This window comes from Scatophagus argus, chromosome 24 (genome assembly GCF_020382885.2).
Source record: "Scatophagus argus isolate fScaArg1 chromosome 24, fScaArg1.pri, whole genome shotgun sequence".
In the NCBI taxonomy this organism is placed as follows: domain Eukaryota; kingdom Metazoa; phylum Chordata; class Actinopteri; family Scatophagidae; genus Scatophagus; species Scatophagus argus.
In genome coordinates, this window is record NC_058516.1 from 9800372 (window position 1) to 9828121 (window position 27750).

The 27750-nt window shown below is 43.7% G+C and overlaps 1 protein-coding gene across 3 annotated transcripts in view; it reads right to left on the reverse strand.

Moving 5' to 3' along the window:
- Positions 1-27750, reverse strand: part of pard3ba (par-3 family cell polarity regulator beta a) — a 138253-nt gene that overhangs the window by 30363 nt on the left and 80140 nt on the right. For all 3 annotated transcript variants that reach the window (XM_046382253.1, XM_046382252.1, XM_046382250.1), the window contains exons 18-21: positions 25131-25346; positions 23993-24197; positions 9000-9110; positions 7873-8163 (exon numbers count right to left, since the gene is read on the reverse strand). In XM_046382253.1, the coding sequence (XP_046238209.1) occupies positions 7873-8163; positions 9000-9110; positions 23993-24197; positions 25131-25346 (823 nt within the window). The remainder of the gene's footprint in view (positions 1-7872; positions 8164-8999; positions 9111-23992; positions 24198-25130; positions 25347-27750) is intronic.

Sequence of the window (27750 nt, forward strand, 5' to 3'; positions counted from 1 at the left end):
GGAGTACATAGCTTACATGTTTAAGTCTCTCTTGCGATCCTGCCTTTAATTAGAAAATCTGGCTGAGGCTCTGAGTGTGTGTGAAGACAGCTTCAGGAATGTATGAAAGTGTGTATTTCTGTGTGCGTACAGTCAATCCTTGTAATTTGCTGTGTGGGACATGCCGTGATATATATATATCACGCTTTAATGAAACTCGCCTTTTTATCCTACTCAGTTGGGATGTAAGGCTGAGTCATACACACTTTGGTGCCATTATGTTCATATGCAAAGCATCACCTTATTCTATACAAAAGTGTGTGTGTGTAAACAGTCGCTGCAGAATCCCTGTGGACGCTCAGGATGCTGAGAGTCAGTCCTGACTCGCTGCCACCAGGAAAGAACTTTCCCATAGCTTTGCTATGAAACGCCAGCGCAGATGCTTCTGGTCTTATAAAGATGGATACGTGAGGCGGTGGTTGGCCCAGCACCGTGCTAATTGTTGCTTCCTGAGATTGGTTTAATGGTTGGTTTCCACACAAAGCCAATCAATACTAATCTCTGTCCGCAGCAGTGCTGCATCGTGCAGACAACCTTGCTGCTAAGATATTCACACTTAATCTCTCGTATTATTTATTTATTCACTTATCACTTGCTTTTTATTACACTTACATACCCTGTGCTGCCCACCAGTCGCACTCCACACACGAACAAACAAACAAACAGACCCTCTGAGAATGGATGCACAGAGCCAACTTGAGATTTTTTTTTTTTTTTCAACGCCACCCCTCTTCTACCGAAGCCATTAGCTGATCCCTGGGCCCGTAATTAGGGCTGCCATTTTGATTGAGCGTGCGTGTCGCTCTCCAAATGAAACAACACTGTAATTATCTCATTATGCCGCGGCCTCCATCACTGACAACGCCAAATATTATCATATTAATGGCTGAAGACTGGAGCTGATTCTGGATAAAACATGGGCGCGGGTGGGGGGTGGGGGGATGGGGGGGGGGTATACGCAGTTTGATGGGTTGACAATCCAGCAGGCTGCTTTCCAAACAGTGACAGGAGGGAGAGATGGGATACATGAGTGTATGTGTGTATGCATCTGTATGAGCACACACCTTTCTCCTTCTGTCCTGTGTGTGTGTGTGTGTGTGTGTGTGTGTGTGTGTGTGTGTGTGTGTGTTTGGAGGGAGACAGGTAGGCTCCCCTCTTGTCATCAGTACCTAATAACTACTGCTGATTGCCTGTCTGCAGCCCTGAGGCCAGACGCATAAACACAATGGATCTAAGTTGTGTGATGTACAATGTTCTCAACAGAGCAGTGCTACATAAGCCATCAAGAAACTCTAATTGTTTGTTATATCCAGGAGAAAACTTTTCTGAACTCCTTTTCAGTCATTTGTACCACTGAGTTAGCTTAACTTATTTTGGAGGAGAAAACCAAGCTGGACTGGAAAACTATTATCAATAAAGATTGTGTGTTCACACTACTATCAAGCCACTGCAGATTTGCCCCTGGAAACACAAGCAAAGAAATCTGAGTAATAATTAATATTGTCAATGTATTTGGTTATTGTAGGACTTTTGGCTATTAAGTACTGAAAAGTGGCACAATGTGCATGTGCTGCATTGTTCCTTGTCACTCCCTTCAAACAATAATATTCTGATTAGGCCTGTCCTTACCCACTTTAAGCATTCAGCAGTACACAAGCTCTATTCTGATGTTCCTTACACAAATGTTTTCACATGTGATGAGTGAAGGTCTTGCAAGAGCATCAGCCTCGGTGCCTAACATGCAAACAGACCTCGCGTAAACGAATCAGCAAGGTCTCATTTTGCGATATTAGCTAAACCGCAGAAATTGACATCACTTAAGCCAGACATGTTTTACCTTCAAGTATCATATTTCATCCATATTTCAGAGTATGTGACTGTGCGGGCTGATGTGAGAGAAGGGGAAAAAACAAAAATGAAGGGGGATGGAGACTGAAGGAAGAGAGGGAGGAGATGAGACACCGGAGCAGGAAATGAAAGAAGCATCAGAAGACAGAATGGGAGCAAAACCAAACAGCAACACGGAGACGGAGATGGGAACTTGGAAAAGAGTGAAAGAAGGAGAGCTAGGGAACTGGAGTGAGAACAAAACCGTCTGCCATATGAAAGCGAGCGGGAGAGAGTATGCGAGGAAAGCAACTATCCCGTGGTGTTAGCCAGTGTGGGGGCAGACTAATTAGGAAGCGTGCACCGCCGCCGGCTGCTTTGGCGACTTCTTCTTGCTGCGGCCAGCTGATTTAAACACAACACACTGGGGGGAAAAGCTCAGGCGGGCAGTTTTTTTTTGTTTTTTTTTCCCTTTGCTGTCTGCGTGCTGGAGGTAAGCACACATCAAAGTGCACGGTCAATATTTGGTTTCCCGGTGTAGAGTTGGGAATAGAAATAGAGTCGGACAGAAACTGTTACTGTTGGCCCAGCAAAAAACAGAAAGAAACATACTGTTGTTTAGACTCTATGTGAAGTCTAGTCTGTTGATGTTGTAATGAAGAATTTACATCTGAGCGTTCAGATAATTTAAAGGAGCAGTTCTGCAAATTAGCTTAGAATTAACAATTCTAACAAACTGGAGGACTTCAGAAAGACAGATTTAAAAGTCTGTCCAGAGTCGTATCATGTATGGACAGACAGCGTCGTCACATGGTGCAATGACAAGCACCTGAAGCTCAGTATCATTAAAAACAATGAGCACCTGTGGACTACAATCTCCCCTTCTGTTCTGAGTTATGGTGATAATGGACAATAAAGTACAATGACAATAAAGGCTTACTTTAAACCATGTGAGCTGATTAATTGGGTCCCAGTAGAAAATCATGCTCAATCATTTTTTTGACTTCTGACATTTTTTTTTTCTTCTTTTGACCAGAAGAAAAAAAAAAAGTCATATTTTGAGCGAACTGATCACGACTCTGCTTACATTTCAAAGTGTAACAAGCCAAAGGGTTGGGAACAATTGCCTCACTGAACATACTGCGCCCCCAGATCTAATTTAACAGACACATTACTCACCATGTATCTGTTTTCTGTTATTAGACAAGTGCACAGCCATAAAAATGAAACTTGATTAACTCACAATCTAACACTGGCTTCCAGTAACAGTAACTTTCCTCATGTAACTGACCAAAAACAAAAGAAAAACTGGAAGCAGCTTGAACAGCAAAAAGGAAACTCAGAGCGTCAATATAAGACGCTTTAAAGGCACAGAGGACTTTACTTCAGACGCAGTTGACAATAATGATGTGTTGCATTCAGGGGAACATCATATCCCTTCTCTCTGAGTGCTTCCTCAGGCAGGTGCTGCCTCACAACTCAATCCACAACAGAAGAAAAAGAGGATGTATTTTTTTGTTTGCATACACAATACAGAAGGTGGATTTCTGCATCTGCCTTAATGCAAAGTTCCCTTTATATAACGTCAGCTTCCTGTTTGCCTCCGTCTACAGGGGAATAAAACTGTGTCGCACCAACGAGGCAGGGAGAAAAAAGAAAACAGGCAGGAAAACTAACACTATTCAGGGCTTGTCAAGGAAAACAGCAAATCTACATCCAAAAGACTTTGTCACTCCTTTTAAAAAATGTCTCAACGATTGGTCGAGCCTGTCTAGAATGATTTGAGAACCGGACTTTGTCACAAAGTCAGGTAAACTTGTCAGGTGCGTGTCCATTGTATCACTGCTTGAGCCTTGCTAGAAAGGCGGGAGCATGCTCACTGATGTGTCATTTACCTGTCTTAGCTTCCAAGCTCACCTTCATCTTCCTTTTCCTCGGCACAATGGCGTGTATTACAACACACCTCAACATCTCGACTTCTTCACATCTCTCCTTCTCTCGTTTTCTCACTCCTCTTTCATCTCATCCCCCCTGTCCCTTGCTCCAGCTACAAAGACTGCCTTCTGGCTAATAAAATTTGACAAGCATAACTAACCTTTTTTCTCCACAGGTCAGCCTCTAGCACAGCTCTAATCAAATGTGACGCCCATCACGGCACACACCTGCCATTGAAGGCGTAATGAAAATGTCCAACAGTAAATTAGGGAGACAGTGCTGGGAGCCCACTGTTGAGGGCCTTGACAGGAAGACAGGGGAGCGGGGCACCAGCATGTCTCAGCTGGCAAAAAATTATGCAAACAGTCGCAGGTCTGCGTCCTTACTTTGAGAAAACATTTGGATGAAGCTATTTTAGCATGAAGGGTTTCACAAGAACAAACCATATCCCACAAGTATAATGAGCACATCTTTTCCTAGGCGTCATTAAAAAAGTGCGATGTGAAAGATGAAACAAATAGATATGTTGTTCCCTTGGAAACAATAAAAATGTGTACAGCAATCAAGGACTGCTTTGTACTAACATAAGGTACTCTGAAAGTGGAGAAGTGAGAAGCTGGCTTTTTTGCACTTACGCCTATGATCTATGGTCGACCACACACACACACAGCGCATTGTTGCTAGGTTACACTGGGCTTCCCGGCAGAAATATTTCACGTGGGTGGCTGCATGTGCGTCCAGCTCTGACCATGTGTGTATATGACTGTGTGTGTCTGTGTGAATGAAAGGCACTAGGGTTCCAACCTCATGGCTAGCTGCGTGTGTTTTAACAGATGTACCGACTTTGTGAATGAGCGCCCTCGTCCCAAGCCGCAGGTGGTGCAGCGTGAATGGAAACAGCCAGCAATGAGGGAGCGTGTGTGAGTGGGGAGGTATGGCACGAATGGGTGTGACTGTGTAATCCTTCTGAGCTCATCCAACATGGCCACCTACGGTACTGGAAGGAAAAACTTTATAACAACTGAACCCAATTCAAATGAATGAATTCAAACTACCCAATTCAAATGAATACTTTTGCGTATATAGTGTATAACTCAAATAAGAGTAAATGGTGCCTTCATCAGGGACTATTTTCACCAGGACGGCCAGCATGTGATCCTGGTCTCTCTGACGTTGACCACGTTGCAGCGCTGCAGTTGCGGCAGGTCGTCCTATTGCTCCCCTTATTTTCCTGCCACGTCTGTCAAATAAATTAAGTTATGTCTGTGTCCAACAACATAAGAAGAATGGAGCTGAACTGACAACGACAGTCGCAGCTTCATCAGGTTTGGTTGGTGTGTTAGATGGGTGTGTTAGCCGGATTCAGTTCCTCTGCGGATGCTCTTTTTAACCGGACACATGAGTTCTTTATTCCGCGACTGTCACAGGAAACAGTAATACAAATACAGTGCGAACGCAGCCAATCACAGCGCCTCAAGTTAATGTGTTGTGATCCTGAAACATGTTCACAACCTTGATTCAAACAATAGAGCCCTATGGCACACAGGAATAAGCCATCTCAGGCTTTGGCTACACAGAGAGGACTTACTAAAACAATCACTTCATTGTTGGTCTTTTTATAGGATTGTCGACAAGTTAAAAATACAAAATATTTCCAAGCTTATCCTTTATTAACTGATTGCTCATATGCTATACACCACTTACAAGCTCTTTTAGGTAGCCACAGTGTAGTTTAATTATTGAGTCACTAAAAACAAACATGCAGTATGGCATTACTGGACATTTATTTCTGTCTCGGGAGACCCCCCCTCATATACCAAGTTAACAACCCAAAGAGGGCTCCCCATCCATCATGCTAATGCTAAAGACTATCTAATATACATTATGGCCAGAACGGGGGGGGGGCACACCAAGAGCTTAAAAGAGACACAGAGAGAGCAAGAGAGAGAGAGAGAGAGAGAGAGAGAGAGAGTGGGAGAAACTGAGGGAGAAAGAGAGCAGAGGGAGAAAACAGGCTGGTAATGAAGTACCCACCACTAGTGGATGAGAGCTAAAGTGGTCTAACAGATCTGTCAGGCTGCTAGACTGTGGCTAATTATCCCTCCTCCTCTTCTGTCTGCATCTTCTCCTCTGTCACTTCTTCCCTCTTGAATTTACTCTGCCTAACATGTTTCTCTCTCTCTCTCCCTCTCACTCCATTTTGGCTCTGTCTTTCCTCCCTCTTTCTCTACACTCTTTCCCTGCTTTCTCTCTCTGTCCCTCCGTCTGTCACTTCTTTCCATTCCCATCTGTCTCCTTTCCATGTCCAACCTCTCTCTCTCTCTCTCTCTCTCCCTCCCTCCCTCTCTCTCTGCATCCTCTCTTTCTCTGGATGAGATTGGGTGTCTGGGGCTTAGTTTTTGATTTGCAAGTCAATAGTAATTTCTGTCAGACGGTTTAAGTTGAGGGAAGTTTTAATGTGCCCTGTATTATTTCATACAGGAAATGATAAATTTGCATTTGAATCCTCTCTAGATTTTCTTCCTTTTTTCTCACTTACAAAACCGGCTACAAGATTAACTCCAAAACTTCAGCAGTAATATTAAATAATATGGACGTAGTGACAACACTGATATTTACTACACAAGCAGCGTAATAATAAATGAGTTCTACTCACCTTCAAGGACATTTTGTCATCATATTACCTTAAATTGCCTGTAATACAGTGTACTTGGGCCTGCAGAAATCCTTACGCATGGCTGTAGGTCAATTCATATCATTAAATGTGAAGACTAATATGTTGAAGATACGTTCAGTGCATAACGAACAACTTGAAATGAGTATGGGAAAATCCAAACTGAGCCATGCCCCAGTTTAAAATTCAACAATATCATGGCCAAGGGAGTCACGTGACCTCAGTCCAACTGAGCATGTGCGGCAGTACAAGGCCTGGCAGAGCATCAGCAGAGAAGAACAAATGTCCGCTGATGTCCGTCTGGAGAAGACTTCACATGGTTATTAACAGCAAGGGATTTGCACTGAATACCACAAATGACGGCTTTACGCAAGTTTATTACTGAGCATTTTATCTCCTAAAATTTGTCTTTTTGCAAAGGACATTTCTGTTTCCATCTGTTTTCATCTATGGACAATTCAGACTGTCTTGAGTAACTCCAGTCGCATTCATTTTGCAGTCATATCTGTATCAGAAACAGGACCGCAGGTGTCTGCATCTGCCTTGAACACATCATAGCACTGAGTGTGAACAGTCAGGGATGCAGCTGGTGGCCTGAGAGTGGCGGCTTGAAATTCAAACAACATTAAACTGGAGAGAGGGTTCAGTGGAGGCAACCTTGTGCTTTCTGGGATGTGTTCTGCTGCACCTGGACCCTGTATGTATACCCTGTATGTATTTGTGTATGTGTGTGTTAGCAGGAGTGTGTGTAAGACAATGAGACACAGGGAGAGGGGATATACTGTTTGTAGAGCATAAGGCTGTGCAAATAGTACCTCCTAACTGAGCCCTTAGGAAAATTTTTAAAAGGAAGGGAAAGGATGAAAAACATTCGTGTTTTTCTATATTTTAAGCCTTGCAGTAAGACTGAACCCCACAACATTTTGCTGTGAAAACTATGAAAAAATATAATTATCACAGAGATGACCTTCGTGATTTTAGAGAGTTTAAAGATTTGCAAAGGTCAAAATGATCGCAAAAGGGAAGAGTTACATTAATCATTCATGGCATTGCTGTAGAAGTGTGAGTGCGTGGGTGTGTGTGCACAGATGAGTGTGTAACTACAGTGTAAGCACGCGCTCATGTTTTATGCATTTTTCTTGGCTTGGCAGACCATGAATGTAGATATGTGCAAATACTCCCTCACGCGTGCCGGCCAAGCTATGGTCCGTGACCTTGTGTGTACACACCTACACACACAACTTTGTGTATCTACTCAGAAGAAGAAGATGCAAATGCATCGCAATCCTTTAAAAAAGCACATGTGCATGACAATACCTGTAAGGTCAAATCGAGGAAGAGTCAGCAGAAGTTGGGTCATGGCTAGTATAAAAATGATCAAGCACACACACTCTCACCTGTCTGCTTGCGTTGGATGCTGGTTCTGTGGGGCAAGCGGAGGCCTGGACTTGTTCACCTTGGCATAGAGCCCCTCCAGCTCCTCTGAGGAGGCCCGAAACTGGTTGGGCATCGATGAGAGGGGTGCAGGTGAGGGCGCACGATTGATAAACATCTGGGAAGACGGCTGCTGGCGGAAAATGTTGATGCGCGCGTAGTTGGGGTCGCTGTCGTCGTCTTCAACGTCGGGGAGGGAAGCTGGGTCTGGGGTGACGTGGCCAGAGTGGATCTCGGCGTAACGCGGATCATAGCTGTAAGACGGCAGAGAAGGAGGCAGTCACACATGGGGAAAACAAATACTTCAGACTGAGCATCTCTCTTTTGTCTTGAACCTACAGAGTCAACTCAAAGCGAGGAAAAAAAAGTCCTGTTGACCTGTTTTTGAAGGCTGATCTGATTTATTTTCTCTGCTGTGTTTTCGACATAACAACAGGTGATATAAAAGGCTTTGCCACATCCCATGCAAAACTAAAAGTCACTGATCTTTTCCTAGACCTTAAAGGGTAAAAGCGTATCTTGTGCATTTGGATGAGACTCACAAGGGCGTGACAGAGTGGCAGTATGTGACAAGCTGTGAAGAGAATGTGTTGCTATTGTGTTTTGGCGAGTTATGTAACAGTCTTTTCTTTCTTTCTTTTAGCAAGAAATTTATCAATTCAGCTAACAATAACAGCAGATTAGCTCTCAAAATACATTTTGGCCAATAGAAAGACATGCTTCACACCCGTTTCACAGATGAAACAAAAGTTTAAGGAAAGATTATGCAGGAGAAAAAACATTTGACTTAGAAAAATGGCTTTTTTTTGCTCACTTGCCTCTCAGGGCATCTGTGTATTCCAGACAGCTGTGCCACACATTCAGCTGACCAAGTGGGCGCATGCTGCTACATCAGGGTGATTCACAACTCATTAGGTAAGCTGTCGATAAAAGCCCTTTACTACAAATGCTCCTCTGTGATTGTGATAACTTTCTGGCTCCTTCTAGCACTGTCCTGGGTTGTAAAACCCTCTCTTTTGACACTTTAAACCGTGAAAAAAAAAAAAAAAAACCCACACGGACACATATTCCACCCACGTCTGATTCATACCCATCTCTGTTGTCGGGGATCCTGTCCAGCTCCTCTTCACTTAAGGCCTCCAGTTTGCTTTTGGATGCTTTGGCACCATCTTTGCCTTTGTCATCTTTCTTCTTACCAAACCTGGACAACACAAAAAAAAAAAAAAAAAAATCCATCAGTGTGAGTCTTAATTTTCCTGGAGGATGCTGTTATTTTGCAACTTGTGTACTGAGATTGTGTGAGTTATCCCTGAAATTCATTTTTCTATTCTTAAAACCTTGGGTAGATAATACGGCATTCTACCAAATGCACTTTTATTTTGGAGGAAAGGTTTATGTGCTCTAATGAGATCTTTTTGGAGACTTTTATGATGAAACAATAGGCTAACCTTCAGTCAGGTGACAGAGCTTGCATGAGTCAATGAAAGAGGCTCACACAACACGCAAACAACACAAACACACACACACACAGACTCCACCTTGCGTCACATTTCAAAAATGTTGACGCGCTCATGCACACTCGTTCTTGCTCCTGCGTTTACATGAGTGGCTTTGCCTGGAAAAAGACCGCTTAATGACAGATATCGTTCCAACGCCACAGTAGGCGCTGGCAGAGTGAGTGTGTCTGTGTGTGCACGTGCGCACATTGACAAAGGGTACAGTTGTCACGCAGCATATGGAGCATGAATATTTCAACATTTCGTCCAATGAAAGAGCTGTTACTGCACGGTGTGTTTTTCTTATCAACTTTGCCATCACGACCATCATCATCATTATCATTCCGGAGCGCTCGTTCTCCCCCGTTTTACAGGCAAAATATACTTGTCACCTCTGCTCGAGTCGTAATGAAGCTCTACTTCACACTTTCAAGAAATTAATCAAGCCTTTTTTTCCCGCAAATATTTCATATTCTTCCATCTCTCCTTCGCATCATGTTTCTCACCATGCTCACCACCCTCTCTCATCTCTCACTCTCTCTCTCCTCCTCCGTCTCACCCGCCAACCTACTTCTCCTCTTCCTCTCGCCCTCTCCTTTCCTCCGAGCTCCTGCTGAGCCAATCTAATGTCTGTGTTTATCTCATTAACGGCGAGGCACTTCTCATTACTGCTACAGGCAGATACGTGGACTGAATGGTAACCTGCTAGCCTGGCCAAGAGCAGCACGCGGCACCAGAGTCGCAGCGAAACCTGGACAGGGATGCCACCACGTCCTGGCGCCCGTCCTGCAAAGCAATTAGTGTTGTTTTAAGCTAATGTACCAACTTCAGTTCTACCTGCGTGTGCTAACGTTGCCAACAGCAAAGCTGATATTCACACTGCTTTGGTTTTTGCCGGGAAGAGAATGTTGTTGTTTTGGAGTCTCTGTCACCCTATGAAAGCAGTCTACATGCACAAAGGAACTGACTTAAAGCTCCTAAACATACATGGACCGCCCACACACAAACTGTTTTCGCCTAACGCTGACCTCCTCTTGTGTACACACTTTGCTTTGAGGGACATCTCAGTCACATTCCTGCTAGTTCTGCAGCATCTGTTCGGGTGACCCAACGTTTGTGTTACGTACAGAAAAACACCCACATAAGTACATCCTGCCTATAAAACCCTGATGATCTCTTCAGTGTGTACGATGGTTCCAGTTACAGCTTAGTTAAATGAATAAATACATAATCAAACAACTTTGTATTACTGTAAAAACTGAGCAGAGCCAGAGATGTCGCAGTTTTATCTCTAAACGCTGGATACTACACTTCCCAAGATGCATCACAGTCATGGTTTTTAAATCCTGCCAGTGTTAATACTGAATTTCCCGCTCGCCCCTGGTAAACCCAAACCTGTTCAACTAACTTACTCCTCTCAAGACTGTGTGGGTGTGTGCACACTGTTAGGGCTGGATAAATTCCACCTTTAATATTCTCATTATTGCAAGAAGTCAGGTGACCTCACTGAATTCTCAGAATTGTCATAGCTCCTCTATGCCGCAGAAGACATTATCAACGGCTGGTAAACTGATCATGATTTGTAAAATCAGTGAAGTGACCCTTTAAGCAAAAGTCCAGCTCCCCTTTCCCCAGCCCTGGACAATTACAAGACGATGAGTTCAATGTGTTCACTGAGTATCATGCTCTTCTGAAAGGCTTAACTGTGTGTTTCTCTGAGGTTTAACTGAAAGGTTTAAATGACTGAATGGAAAGTTGAATCCGTTACACGTTCACCCCGATCTCTGAGCCATTTTGGGAAGTTTAAATCTGTCATCTGCAACATCCTTGTTTTATCTTTGCTTTCCTTCAGGTGATGTCACTGGCGCTAAGCCGTTGTTGACGTAATGATTTTTCACCTCACTTCATAGGGATCGCTTGCCAGTAAAAATAGTGTGGGTGCTGCTGCAGCATCCTTTTTATGCAGATTTTTATGTTTTTTTTTTCTTGGAAGTATTTTGATTTCCTCAGTACTCCCACACTATGCTGGAGCCAAGAGCTGACTACCAATTAGCTCGATGATAACCATATAGAATTCAGCATTGTATGAAAGAAATGTCAGCACTATTAATCCGGTATGCATCAACAGATATGTAATGATACTACACATAAACATATGATTATCTAAAATCCCTGTTTTATCTGGCTGGGCTGCTTTGTAGATAAACCACACCTTCACACCTTCACACACACACACACCAAGCTCCTTAATCAACATTCCAAGGGGGCAGAGGTCCACAGTTGGACCCATCATTATATCTGCATTAATTAGGAAATCCTCTTTTTTCCTCACTGCATTGTCTGAGAAGAGATGGAAGGAAAAGGAAGGGGGGCAGACACAGAATGGGAGTGGGAATCCCAATTAGAGGCATGTACCTGCCATACGGGAGGTGGTTACCCCCCCACCACTACTACTACCCCCACCTCCAGCCCCTCTCCCATCATCTTATCGCTTCTTCATCACCAAAACTCCCCTCTTTTCCCATTGTTCTCACTCGCTCTGCCCATTTTTATTTTTATTACTTGCTCTCTGTTCTTTGTTTCTTTTATTAATTCCTTCTCTCCTTAGGATGGTTTCTGCTCTGTCACTCTCTCTCATAAATCTGGAAGTTAATTTCCTGTCGAACGGACGACCGCTGCTGGATGAAACATAAATGACACGTCTATCTTGTACCCGGAGGTAAGCAAATGCACGAACGTGCACATCTGCAAACAACAGCAGTAAGTCAGACACACACACACACAGTAGCCTAGAAACCAATATATTTGCTCTCAAAAGCAGGTAAGCGGCCACACACACACACACACACACACATACAGCAGCTCTGTAGGAAACTGCAAACAGTCTCATGGAATAGGACATCTCATTAACTTAGCATTATCTACCTACACAACCACTCCATCAAACTCTCATTAGGGGGAGGTGGGGGGTCCGGGTGAGTCAACCTGCTATGGTGCCCCATTTAACACACTCCCTACTGTCATTGGAGCTATGGGAACCATTATTAGTGCGTCACTGTCATCATTAGCCCAACGCTCCCGCAGCTGCACTGGTGTCACCCCTGTAGACCCGGGATCCTGAGAGGAGACGGCGCTGGACTGTTCAGGTTGCACTGAACTCTGGGAATCAGAGTCCCTGCTAGTATGTGTGTCACTATTCATAAAGTATGTAGGACATATAGTCTGTTTCAAAAATGGGCTTGTGTCCTTGTTGAGGAATAATTAAAAGAAAATGACAAGAAAATACTAATAACAGAGTTGTGCTTCTCTTCTTCTTCCTCTTTCCATTTGACTGAATCTACTGTGAAAATAAATCAGCCATCATAGATGATGACTGCCACAAAATCAACAACCCTGATTCGCACCAGAAACTCTCTGCAAAGCGAGCGGCTGCTTAGAAACTGAACTGACTGTAATTACCACAGCTACTGTCATTCTCATTACTGTAGAGGAGGGGAGCGACGTGCATGCGCTCGGTTAGCCGTGCTCTAATGAGGCTCTATATGGAACACGGAGATCACAGCTAGCCAGTGTGGTGATGTCACCAACCTGACCTGTGCAATTAGCCCTCCAGGGAGGGGAGGGAGGGAGGGGAGGCCAGAGAGAGAGCAAAAAGAGCTCACTCTTTCAGACAAACCTCACCATCACGTGCACTTTTTCTTAACAAACTAAGCATTCTCCGGAAATATTTCAAGAAATCATCTCCTGGCTTCTGTTGTCAGCGTTAGGGGTGCTTTGTTTTCTGCAATTTGTGACAACAACTTTGACGGTGTGTGCGGTGTGAGTTGAGTGAGTGTAGTCTTAATAAGCTTTCCTATCTGGTGCAGCGGGGAGGCAGTGGGTGGTTGGTTATCACCAGGCATGACAAGGGATGTGAGAATGCTGCTGTGTGTGTGTGTGTGTGTGTCTGTGTGGGAAGTCATGTTTTCGGGACAAGGATTTAATTGACGTGTGCGTACGTGTGCATTATGTGTGTGAGCTCACACGCTCGCAGACTTGATGAAATTCACCAACACCTTGCCCTCCAGTGTTTGAAGTGAGATGGGCACACATCGCATCACATCTCACACACACACACACAAAAAAGGGCTCATCTCTGGTTTACTTGAAAAGAGAGCAAAGGAAATAAGGCAAAGAAGAATGAGAGGAGGAAATACACAGTTAAGTGCTTCACAAAGAAAACAAACAATGCAAAAAAGCACGATGATACAAGGACTGACAAATTTGAGTAAATAACACACAAAAAGTCAACTAACATCAAGTGAAGAACCAAAGGGAGACAAATAAAAACTATCTGTTAAGATGCGCTTTTAGAAGAGATTAAAAAGATGATTCAAGCAGCCTTATTTCCTCACACAGGTCCTTCCAGAGTCTGGACGTTGGAGCAGCCAAAGCACATTTGGTTGAGGAGTTCAAGCTACATAAAGGCTCATATGGAGTAAAAGTTTAGAAAAATTAGTGCTGATGTAGTCTCAGTGACATTCATTTATGTTGTGTGCTACCTGTATGCAGGATGCAAAAAAAAAAGTCAGCAGCAACAGACTCTGCAAAGGACAACCACACTGGAAGGGAGTTTTATGAGTAACAAAGCTTTATCCACCATGATCAGAATCACAAGTACTCCTGATGTGCTGCCCAGTTTATACACTAATGTGTCACGCAACACAGGCAAGCATATCAACGACGGTGCTCACATTTCAACTGCTTGTCTACATGCATTTGTAAAACGTGTCAGGTGCATTACAGGCCTGGCACGCTGAGTTTTGTACAGTGGCTCCTGCAGCAATCACATCTTCTTAACTCTAAAGTCTGAAATAGATCTGAGTCCAACATGTCTGAGGTGATAAAAATTACAAAAAAAAAGATTTGACAAGCCTCTTATACTCAAAACTTGAGTTACTGCCGAATGCAGAAATCTCTTGCACGGCTTGATATGTTCTCAAGAAGACGAAGGCGGCAAACAGCTCGGTGAGAAAACTGTCCAAATATCCTGTTTGCCTCCGTGAATGAATGAGCGGTAAAACAGAAGCAGAGTGGGTGAAAGACAAAAGCAAGCAAGAGAAAGGCAGAACAAGAGTGAGTAAAGTAAGAAGAAAAGAATTAAATGAGCGAGCCAGAAAAGGTGAGAGCTGGCTAAATAGTCTATCTGCCTTTGAGAATAAACTAGAGACACTAAGAATGAGAAACAGCCGGAGAAGAAAAGAGAGAAAACTGGAGGGGGGGGGAAGGATGAGCCAAAGCTCCCGTGAAAGTGCAGCTCGGCTGGGGAGGAATAAGGAGCTTAGGAATATATAGAAGCATTGCTTCTGCGTTCAGAGGCGCAGGGAGAACGGTTAATCAGCCAAGCAGAAATGTTATCGCAGTAATTAGATTGCTCTGTATGTATTTGGAGAGGAGCGCACGTGTCTCTGTGGAGTCTGCAGTAAAGAGGGAGACGGATAGAGGGAGGGCGAAACAAACTGAGGAGATGACTGAGAGAGGAATGGGAGACACACAGAGAGAGAGATTAACACTATGGAGAGCCGTGATGTAACACGGAGCCTCCTTCTCCTGTTCTGGCAACGCGGCGCTGCTTCACGGTGAGACCGCTCGGAAAATATTTCAGGCCCGAAATAGACAAAATGACACTCGCCGCAAAAAATAGACAACAAGCGCTCTTTAAAATCGGTGTGGTTTCCTGATGGAACTGAGGATCGGGCTACAATCACACTCTCACCCAACAACAAGGTCAAGCCAGGCCACTGAAACCCTGTTGTGATTGACGCTGCTGCGAGCCAATCCCAGGCCTCTGTGCACAAACACCCGCCCTTTGTTCGATAATGAAAATAGCCAGCAGGTCTCGAGTATTCCCCAACGCGTATAATTAAATCTATTTATCTGACGTTCTTTCCATACGCTCTGCGCCACATTTCAGCATTTTTGGCCCAAATCGGCTTCCGTTAATGACTGATATTGGTTGTGATAGCACTGGACAAGCGAGGCGAGAGGGAAAGAGATAGAAGAAGAAGAAGCTTAGAACATATTAATAATGTAGGGATGAAGATGAGAGTGGAGGACTCATCTGTTGGTTCTTATTTTGATATCTAATTCTTGAGACTACGTTAGCTCAATTACCCAGCAAAAAAATTAAAAAAATCAAAAAAAGGAGACAGTGCAAAAAGAGCAAGTTGTCAAAGAATGTTGACCAAATCCAAAGAGGAAGAAGCATTTTAATTTGTTCTCTAATTTAACACATGGAGGAGGCGAGAGACAGGGAGACAGACAGACAGACAGACAGACAGACAGGTATGAACGCACAGCAGGTTGCTCTCAAGGGGACAGAAAGCAGATATGGAAAGATTTTCTTAATCAACGCCTTGCCGGTCCCCCAGGTACTGAAGCTCCAGTCAGACAAAAGAGACAGCGATGGAGGGAGGAAGAGAGGAAAAGGTAGGTGCCAGAAAACAAGGTAACAGGGAAGGACACAGGGAAAGGAAGGAAGTCAGGAGGTAGAAAAGAAAGGAAGGAGAAAGAGAGGGGTGAAGACAAGGTGGGAGGAGGGAGAGAGATAGAGAGAGGAACAAGGCAAGGAAGGTAGATAGACAACAGGAGGGTTAAGGGGGCGGGGCTAGAAGAGCAAGTGAGCAAAGCAGGTCGGAGAGAGATGCATGAAAGCGACAGCGTGAGAGCGGCGGCGTGGTGAAATATGGGCTTCCTTTTAATTGTTTGCATTCCGATATGTGGCACATATCAGCCAGACTTGTCGTTATCTCTTCCCTTCACACTTCTGTCGAGGAGGCCATTAACACTAAAAGACACCGCTGGGCTACACGCCTCCTTCTTCCACCACGCCACTGTGCGTGTTGCCTTTGCGCTTGTGCATACAGTCCCTAAAACACATCAGTAACTGGGTGGTGACTACAGTAGCTTCCTCACCCTATGTGTTAGCAGGCCTACATTTACACAAAATGGAGCTGTAACACGGTTGAATATCATTTTTTTTTCCCAGTGGTTGAAAATCAGATTTGTGGTCCAGAACGCGGTCACCTCTTCTGAAAAGTCCAAGTCGAAGATCATTTTTCAGCACAACTAATAAAAAGTAATTCACTTGAAGGTATGCCGTGCACGATTAATCTAGTAAAGAATGTATGAACTCCTGCAAAAACAATCGACCATCACTTATGGCCCAATTGAAGCGACTGACGGTGTCTGTCTGTCTGCGAGCCACATACCCAAAGCATCTGTATTTGAGAGCCTCAACAATCAACTAAATCCTGCGCAGTGTGCCTTTAATTGCATTGGGCTGAAGGCAGAAATCTCAGAGGCAGATATCTTCAAAAAGAATAATAATAACAAAAAGATGTGCAAGGGCACTGGTGGAAAACTATCCCTGTTCAAAATGTACAGGTTTAATTAGCATTTTGTATTTTCCTTTTCACACTCGGTGCATATTAATAAGTGGAGAATTAATGTGCATACATGCATTTTAATTCTTGTTGGATTATTTGGATCCCGTGAGATTAGAGGTCTTAATGTGAGTGAATGCGTTTTTATACCCCCGAACTGCACAGTGTTGGTGTATTTACTGCTGAAAACTATCTGTGAACTCTGCCTTTTTTTTTTTTTTTTTTTTCCAAAATTCTTCACATTTTCTCAAGCTGGAGGCTGGGGAAAAGGCTAGGTCGCCATGGCTCCAGATGAGAGCCATTGGCAGACTGGGAAAGGTTACACTGTTGGCTCCTGCGGCCCTCCGCACATCCTCAGACAAGAAACAATTAACCTTCTCCGTCTGGAAAGCGGAGGTCATGATCTGTGTGTGTTTTAGCGGGAGATGCATGAAGGGGCAAGAAAAGACACAAGTGAAGGAGGGGGTGGGTGTGTGCGTGTGTGTGTGTTCTTGCATGTGTGTGATATTAGCAGACCTTAAATGACAGAGGAAGTCCATCAATCACTCATGGCATGAAGAGGACTGGATAGGACATAACCGCTATTGGAGGTGTAATCGCTTCCTGGCGCCCAGTGCTTTGAGTCCATGTGTGTGCACCGGTACTTAAGATCAAATGCTAATTGGTCGTGACTGTTTCCTGTGGCCACATGAATACCATTAATTGGCCGGTGAGTGATGGGCAATCGGCCGCCGAAATGCCGCTGTCCTGTCTGGCCGATACGAATGCGTCTGCGCTTCAAACCGTCCGTCCCTGGGGGTCAATTCGAATGTCATAACTCAATAGGGAATTGATGGATCGTGAAACTGATCAACACAAATGGAAGTCTCAGCTCACAGTCTCATTTGGTAATTACCTCATGGGCAATAACTCACTGCATAAATATGGGTATCATGTTCCTCAGCCAGATGAGTCACAGACGTTACCGGTAGAAATACAAATAAAGAGTTTCACTTCTAAATGAGATCTGCGCTATTTGAAAAATATGACCGCTACCCTGGGAAGAACAATGGTCGGAAAAACATTATCAACTTTCCCGAGATTGCTGCTTACATACAGAGAATGTACAAGAGTAATGACCCTTAAGGTAAAGTAAAAAACTGGTGTATATTAGAGTATACAGAGTATAATTTGAAAGTACAGACCTTGGAACCCCAAAACTTCCTGGGTAAACAAGTTGTTTAGAAGCCTATGAATAAAGTAATTAATTCTTCAACTGCTCCAGTGGAGCTACTTCACGGTCAACCTGCGGAGGAGTGAATCGGCATCCCCGCCTCACCCCTCTCCTCCCCTCCCCGCCGAACACCAGAGCTGTAAATAAGAAAGGAGCTCTGAGCCAAACGGTGTGGTTGAAGAAAAGGAAGTGAGGCAGGTGTAGCTGAGGCATGAAAGACAAGGAACATAAAAGCCTTTCTTGTGAGAAGAGAGAGGGAATTTCAAGGGGAAGGCGACGAGCGATGTAGAGAGGGACAGCGAAGGAAGGGGCGGGAAGGAAAGGCGGAGGCCAGTTGTGACTGCCCCTTTATCAGCTGATATATATGCATGAGGATTTCCTCATCATCTCTACTGTCAATTCCCCCTTCCTCTGATATTTGACTGACAGCTCACCATCAACGCCAATAAACCGGCACATCATTTCAGGAAAAGCTGCCCATCGCGCTGGATGGAGGGTAGAAATGGAGGAAAAAAGTTAATTTGTTTTTCCGACGGCTGCCGACGGTGATAGCGCCCGTGTCTGTTTGCCTCCATGGCAAAGTTGCAAATTAGAATTGTGCCTCAGTAGCGGGTACAGGGAGTGAAAGCTCATTTTTGATGACTGGAAAAATACTTGGCAGCTTTTTATATTTAGGGTGTTGGGAGTCTTGCAGGGAGCAAATTGTGCACGAATCAGAATAATGAAAAGAAAAGAGAAAAAGCTGTCATTATAAGACTACTGGTTTTTTTTTTCCAGCACAAAGGGTGATCCACTGCTCGCTGTTAACGGTATTTTAATGTTACAATACATGAGCTGTAATGGCAGATAATCTCGAGAGCCATAATGGCTTCAAATAAACAGGGAAAAATGCAGAAACACAAAGGACATACGAAGAGAATGATCCGCACTGCATGTATGATGTACATCTTCACAGACAAATAACACAGCCCAGGTTCATCTATTTGCGAGTTATGCAGACAAGACTGGTGATGTTAACCCTCGGTAGGATTTGCATGATTGCTGTCTCCACTTCAATCATTCCAACCTTTGGCCAACATGAGCAACAGGTTTTACATGCGTGAGTGAATGAATAAAGGAATATGTATTCAAGGCAGCCCTGATTAGTAAGCCACGGCTGCGTGTTCCATACAAGTCAAGTGTTGCACAGAAAGTGATTTGCGGTTTTCACATATATTATTTATGGCAAGGGGTGAATAGAGATGAAGTGAGAGAGAGAGATAATGCTTATCCACAAGAGATAGGTTTGTCCCGTGTGCAAAATGTATGGCCTTATGCATATTTTACAAAAGAAAATACTAACATTATTAAATACTCTCTTGGAGACTCCACTCCATATCAGTGCAGCTAATAGCCCTTAAATGCCAGATGAGATGCCGGATCAAAGAAATCCACCTGCAGTGCATTAACCAACGGTGGGATTAGGTAATGCACGTCCAATTCCCCCCCCACCATCACAGCTTAGAGTCTCCGCTAAGACACCCACACAAACATGTCAGAGGGATTTTGGTATGCCTAGTAACACTTTTGACAACCAGGGCCCATTTAAACTGCAGTCTACACCTTCCTTCCTTCTTTGCCTCTTCCCATCTTTGCATTATTGCTGTTCTTATGTGTTTAAAGTAGAAGTTTAAAGATGACAAGCATGATGACAGGCAGCTAAAGCTTAACATTATCGAGCTGATCTTTTCCTGAGCGATACTTTGACGCACAGGAAATGATATTAACAGAACAACAACTGAGTAGTTACCGTCTCACATGCGGCTGAACAGACAAAGAAAAGAGCATCAGCGGCACAGAGACAAAATCCAAGCATTAGCAGGATGTCTCTGGGATCTCACTGAGCTCATATTAGCACACTTAATTGTAGGAAATTGTGAACTTGTGTGAATTCAAGTGGGATTTGACAACTCATTTTGTCTGAGGGAGTCTGTTTAAATCAATAGTTCATTCAAGGAAATGGAGAGATCAATGGGGAAAGAAATGCTCGAGTATGGTGAGCTGAGTGGAGAGATGACAAGGCGGCAGGGGGAAGTTACAAAGGACAAAAAAGCAAGAGGTCATGAAGAAAAGAAATTCCAGGACAGCCTGAGGAAAGGGGGCTCCTCAAGCAACTAAAAGAGGTAGGAGGCAAGGGCTCATGGAAAGGGAATGAGGAGGCAGAGAGCACAATAACAACAGTAATCCATCAGAAATCATCTTGAAGCGGGCCCCTCCACTTTGACACCAAGGCTTTGGTTCTGCAGAGTACAGCCCACCAGTGACTACCTTTCAACCCCAGCACATCCTGCTGCTCTGCGATAGGATAAGAGCGGAACGGACGGAGCTAATTGGCTTGCTTCCCTGTCGGATTTCTTCAGCGCTGCAAACAGAGAAGTGGTGGTGGTGGTGGGGGGGGGATATATCATGTTGTATGTGGATTTGTAAACAGCGGATCAAAACCCCCGGCTTTCATGTCCCTTAAATTGGCGGAGGGGTGTTGTGCGTGCTGTCACAGCAGGATGCGTGCTGATAGCGACGGCTGAACATTGATCCCGCCTGACTGAGCGACTTGACGGGACGCAGGGACAGACGGGTTGTGTCAGTGCCCAGCAGGGCTGGTGGGGCAGCTGAGTGATGACAAACACGGCGAACGGTGACACGCTCCACGGCGCAATAAACAGCGTAAAAACACACACAGCTTCACGGCACTTTGAACGTCACCTGGCAGCGACACTCGCTCCATGACACAATTGGAGGATGTTAGTCACAAGTTACATCCTTCAAACCCTGACCTTCCGATTAAGTCATGTTGGATCAAACCATAATATGTCTAATCCTCACACAAAAAAAAAAACAAGTATGAGCTCAAGCATGAGCTGTATGCTCTAGAATTAATGTCAAGATCAACTTCCCAAGGATGAGAAACTTAAAAAAACGTAAAAATATCACTCTGTGGTATAGATTACAAGGTACTTTTACTTTTTGGATACAATAAAAAATTTTGGTAAAGATCAGAAAGTGTTGTGTAAATATCCCTCTTTGATAAAGACAACTGAAAGCCCTGACCAGGTTATCCTCTTTGTTCTACAGGAGTATGCAGATGCAGCGGCGGTACTGAGAGAAAACAGCAGAGAGTTGCAGTGTTGGTCTTTCTGCAGTCTGTCAGTGGAGTCGTCCCTGAGGCTACGTTCCAGGCAAAGATTTCACCCCTGTCTGCTGAATACAGACGAGACAGGCAGTCAACCTCTACTGAGGAGGGTCTGAAGGGCACTGCCATTTGTCTTGGCTTGTTTAGCAATGGGAGGGGGGCAAAAAGGGCTCAGAGCACCTGGCAATGGAAAAGAAGAGAAGCCACATCTGAGGATGCCCCCCCACCACAGAGTGAGCAGAACAGCACAGCTAAGCCAAGACTAATCATTCCCAAATGAAATATCCAAAACCAACAACTCTTACACAACTGTTCACTTGCCCACGGCTAAGACACTGATGCTCAGAAACAGAAAGCAGTTACACCTAGACTGACAATGACGCATTTTTCTAAAAATGCCTAAATCTGCATCTAAAATCCTGAGATGTGTTTTCAGTCATGTCATGATAAAGTGCACACTAAAAACGCTTTCTAATCACTCTGAGCACTGGCGTTTCATGTTCAATGCAACAAACTGTGTTATGCTGTTATAAATTAAACCAACTCTTTGTGTGCATATTTACTTTGGTTCACTGCTTAATCTTGTAGCATATGATAACACTGAACATTCACACACACACCTGAATTATGACTATAATGTATAATGTAATTAGACCAATTACAGTTATTTATTCTTATCAGTCTATATTATATATATATACACATGCATACATCATACCTCCTCCATCATCCATTAATTGAAGCACTTTCATCATGTCAGTAGGTGCAATAATGCGATGAAACGCCCTCCACACTGCTTTAAAACCAGGTCAGTTGTGTCAAGACATGGATATGCAGAGAAGAAGATTATGCTCTTCATGTAAAGAGGATCACAGATGGATTCAGCAAAAAAAAAGAAAACAAAACAAAACAAAAGTTCCCACAACAAATATGTGGTCTCCAGAGTTCACCTTATATCCAGCTATTTGCCGCCAAAAACAACTTGTTCTTCAAATATTGGTGCGGCTAAACTAAATATTTATGGCTGCTGAAAGGACAGGGCCAACTTCCAACATTTGTTGTGCTAGCTGCTGCTGCGCACACTTTCACTGCAGAGGTAAATTGAGGTCATGCGTTTATAATTTGCCCTTTTCCTAATGCTGCCATTGGAGTAAAATAACATTTGAGGGATGCAATTAGATTGAGCTGTGCAATACTCCAGCTAATTAAGTCATATTTCAAGTTCAATAACGATCAAGTCGGCCAGATAAAGGCCAGAGAGAGGGAAAGGCTAGCGTGTGGTGCAACAATCTGGAAGCTTTTTATAAGGCTCGCTCCTATTGTTGAGTTAGAAAGGCACTCAGCATCTGTGCCTGAACTGTGGGCTGGTTTTCAGTGTCTCTGACTATTGCTGCCAATTCAAAAGGTGAATGTGAATGCTGGCACGCACATAGGTGCACATTTCTGACAAAAAGCCTCCAGAAGCGAAGGACAAAGACGAAAGTGGAGCGTGTGTCTGTGGGGTTTCTTTATTTTAACCTCCTTACAATGCTTACATAAAGTCTCAAAATGGACTTAAAAGACTCATGCTTCACAGCCTTTACAGGCAATTAACGCAATTATGATGTGTGTGTGATGTGAAAAGTTGAGATTTTCACATAGACAAAATTGTCCCAATCAAAAACTTTTCAGCCGTGGCCTGTGATTGGAGGGTCACCGGTTTGATTCCCCTACTGGAGGGGCAGGAAAAAATTTGGGTGTGGTGGAGTGATTAAAGCGAAAAATGTGTGGAATAAATGGAATTATTTAAAATGAGAGTACATTTTATTGGGGAAAATCAAGAAGTGGATTTCAGGTAGGTTTACACCATCTTTTCTGATACACGTGTTCCTGTGTGTGTGTCCTTCATCTTGCCCTTCCCTCCACCGCCAGCCTAACCGTGTGAACATCTCTTCCATTACTGTCCTTGACACTGTGGCCGATTGGATTCTTATCTGCCATCTGTAGGCCAACGCTCAGCCTTCCGCTATCTCTCGCCACAGCCTAATTGAATCTCAAGTGTTGGAAGTGCAGTGATACACTGACCACACCGTGTCACCGCCAATAGATAAGGACTGCTGCTGGAGGATTGGACCATCGTTATCACGATGCGGACATGTTGATAAAGGGGTGACAAGCGGTTTGGGTTGGTACTGTGTTGGTGGGACTTTGCTTGGATTGAAAGATAATGGATACCCTCCATTACAGAGAAGGTTGTGTTCATATCCAATAATCCTATATCCCATAATCCTGCTGTGCTCAGTGGGTAATTTGTTGAAACCCAACCAGGGGAAAGTAGGGCAGGGTGCTGTTGTTTTCCATCGATTTCTACATAAAACCTATACTCTACAGCTTAGAGGAAGGATGCACCTCATATTTGGCTGCATTTGTTGCAATAACCAACAGAACCGATTCTCCTCTGAAATTCACTTCAGGTTGAGGACAGTAATCACAATTTTGTTGATGCTCCAGGAAGACCTTGGAGGTTTTGGAGTAGTGTTGAAGCACAAGCCTCATTATTGTTTTAGCTCACATTTTTCTTGTTAAGCAGGTGACCTTTTCAATTTAGGGAATAAAGGTACTGGAGTGTCCGTCTTTGGAGCTGTGTTGCATAATCTGTCACTGACTAAACAATTACAAAGAGTCACCTTCACGCTAGGAGTTTAAAGAAACCACATAAACAGAACAATGTTGTTCAAACCAAAATTTGGGATATAACTGACTGAAGACTTTTGAGGAGGATAAAGTAGTAAACATTCTTACCGTAGAAGGCCAAATCCTTTCTTTTTGGTCTTCTTCTCTGGATCATCCACAGAATCATCTGTTTTCTTCTTCCCTTTGCTCTTTTTCTCTTTCTTCTTCCCTTTGGATTTCTTCTTCTTCTTTCCATCCTCTGCATCCAGGCCCTGGTGAGAGGAGCCGCTGACAGGCGTCTCATGACCGGAGCTCTGCTCCGACAGGTCGTCGTCTGAGGGGGAGGAACAGTTCATGCGGTTAGACATTGATGTGTGAAAGGGCAGAGGTCGTGGCAGATGCAGAGACACAGCTGGAATACATACAGCTGCATGCGTTACATTTATCATTTCATTCGGTGTGCATGTACATTTCACTGTGTTGTTGAGACATCTGCTTAGTAAGCTACTTAGTCTTCTATTAGGCAGCCTTTCTCTTAGTGTTGGGGTCTGGCCAGAGGCAAGTCTCTGCACCTGGAAGAATTCTACAAGCAGTTTTATCCACTTGCTTATGCTGAATTTTCTCCAACACCTCACGAGAAAACACAAGTGGGTCTAACAACAGTTAGAATTTTTCTCACGTTTAGCTTGATTCTTGATTTAAAGTATCAGAACACAGATCTGCTGCAGACTGAAAACTATGCTAAAATTAACGTGCATAATTGTCACTCTGCTGCAAAGACAGTTTGACTTCTCATCTAATACAACTGTAGGCGGGTAATTCTTCACACTCCACATTTGTCTAAGCATCGTTAGTGAGCTCAGTCATTTCAGGAGATCGTTTCCTCAGTTATCACACACACAACATCCAACATGTCTGTGGATCCACAAGGTAGCACATTAAAAATATGCTGCTGTAAGATATAAAGTTGTTCTTCTGAAATTGCTGAGTGGATAAAATCATGTAGCATTTCATTAAGGTACTTAGGCTAAGCGTTGTCCCCTGGCAGGCCTCTGGCTCTTCTTGAGTGCCAGTGTGTTATAAAGCCTAAGGGATGTGCAGTGGCAGTGTGTAATTTAAAAAGGATACAATGTGTAAAAAAGAACCCTACATTACAGCAGTAGTGACAGTCTTACATTAGTTAAAATGGACAGTTTTGTTGTGTTTCTTTTTGGAAGCAGCATTTCTACAAACTATCTGAAGCCACTATTTCCGTTTGAAGTCTTACCATCTTCTGAAGGTCCATCATAGGACTTATCAATGGCGATGCGGAAACTCTGGTTGCATCCCCGCCCCCGGACCATGTGTGGCCGCGGGCGATGAAAGGGCACCTGGGCTTGGACGCGACTCTGCTTGGCCTCCGACACGGCCGTCTGGAGGCTCTCCAGGGAGCTGGACTTCATGAGGCCCAGGGTCGGGCCGAGTACGCCACCAGCTGAAGACTCTGAGAAACAAAAGAGACAAAGAGAGGGCGGGTGGGCCTGTGAGCGACGAGGTGGACGGATGCTAAGCAGAGGATGAGAAAGAGGAAAGAGTGCAGGGAAAATGAAAGAAGCCTGGATGATGGAAGAGGAGGGAATTTTGCTCCAAAATGAGACATGCTGCCACTGATAAAATGAGACAGAATGATTTTACACGTTAAAGTCACTGTGGGTATTGGGATCAGAAGCTTTTAGCAAAATTTATCCGACTGCTTACAAAACATTTAACCAGTACTCATCTCCTACAGTCATATTTCCTTATTTAAATGGCATCTGCATTAAACTTTATAAAGATTTAATGCTCCCTGAGATTGAACAGAGGGTAAGATCAGTTTATAAAAAATTACAGCAGGAGAAGAAGAAGCTGGGACAAGAACTTTCAGTTGAGTTATGTTAGGGTGCACTGGAATGAGTACATCCTGAGAGCAGTTTAAAGTCGTTCATCAAGTCTTATGTCTACTAGACCAAATCAAGACAGTCCAAATTTATTTAAGCTGTAACATAACTAAGGGTGCTGGGTGGTGAATGCTGTACATACCGTACAGATAGCCCCTTGAGCCAAAAAGGAAAACTGACCTGACTTGTCTATGAGAAGCATTTCAAATGCGTTTTGGTCATACCCATCTTAAAAACTGTTGGAAATATTTCAAACCACATTTTAAATATTTATGAGACTGGAACAGAGTCCAATATCCTTATTGCAATATGTAGAGTCACTCCTCCAATACATCTTTCTACTCTGAAATTGGAAGCTAGAGCCTCTTTGACCTCCTTTGCAAGGCACTTGTTGGTAATTAAAAGGGGCACATTAGCAAGTATTTTTGACCAGTCTTGAGTGTATGCGTTAAACGTCCAGTGCGTGGGATTTAGGGTAATCCATTAACAGAAATAGAATATAATGATCACAATTATGTTCTGATTGTTGTATGATAACCCATAATTTCCCTTAGAATGAGCCTTGTATTTCTAAAGAGGGAGTGGTTCACCACCATGTTGCACTGCCATGTTTCTCCAGCAGCTCAGAACAGGCCCTTTTGCCACCGTAGGGGAGGAGGGACACAAGGGGCGTTCAGTTGGGTGCAATCCGCAACCAGCAGGCTACATGATTGAGTCTCTATAGAAAAGTGCTTTTGTAGGATCTTTGATGGTATTGGCGGCTGAGTCTTTTTACTATATTTATACAGGGAAAATATTATTGAATGCTGCAAATAAAGGGTTCTGAAACAACAAATGAACACTGTAAGACAAAAAGAAACCAAATACAATGCATAAGTTAAAATTATGCATTCTAAAGCAGGATTACAGATGAAAGAAAACAATTTAAGGATGTTCATTAATCTTATTGACTATGGACCAGACAAGAATGACTGACTGGTTAATTAGAATCCATTAATGCATGTTTCATTTCATAAAAACACACACATACATTGGTAATATATTTTAATCTATACGTATAAAATATACTTTGATTTTGTAGGTCCTGACATAATAGAGAGCGCCTTTCAAATTGATTTTAAGTTGAGCAGTAAGCATCAGCTCACACATTTTCTCCCTAATGGATATGACTTTTTGGAATGAAGCTCAAAAAAAAAAATCCCCAGACGTATAAATCTGTGAAGAAGAAATGTAGAGAGAGAGAGAGAGAAGGAAGTAGAGGAGAAAAGGTGAAAAAGAGGCTTGACAGAAATGGGGAGAAAGTCAGAGGTCTATAGGAGCAAAATAAAGGAGGCTGGAAAAGAAACAATGAATGAGGTGGAGTAGTACAGCGACAGGTGAGGAGCAGCACTATGGGCACTGACAGGCTCATGCATAACCAAGAGGGGGGGGGGATAAATGTACTGTCATCATACTGTATTCAGGTATGGCCTCCAACTCGAGAGAGGAAGAAAAGGGGAGACGGAGGAGCAGGAGAGCGATGAAGGCCACAGCTGATTCAGCAGGGGGAGGAGGCGCCGGGAAAGAGGGAAGATTCGAGGAAAAGCACAGCTGTAAGAATAACAGGGGAGAAAAAAAATGAGACAAAGGCAAGAAGAGAATAGATGTCTAGCCAAAGTGGTACCCCGACCCACACAATGTGAGAGTTTGAAGGACAAGTGACGGAGAGCGGTGAAAAAAAAACAAAAAAAAACAAACCCTTTTCAGCCCAGAAAAGCAACTGGCCTGCACAGCAACCCACCCCAGTTGTGTATCACAATGAAACAGAGACAAGCACACTTCAAAGAAGTTACAGACAGGTTGCAACCTGCATTTTTTTTTTTTTCCTCTTTCTGAAACTTTCCTGTAGAGATGACTTTCTCGCATCATGGCACTCACTGCTTAAGACGTCCTTATTTAGTCATTTCAGAGGCTTCAAAGCTCCAAAGTGGA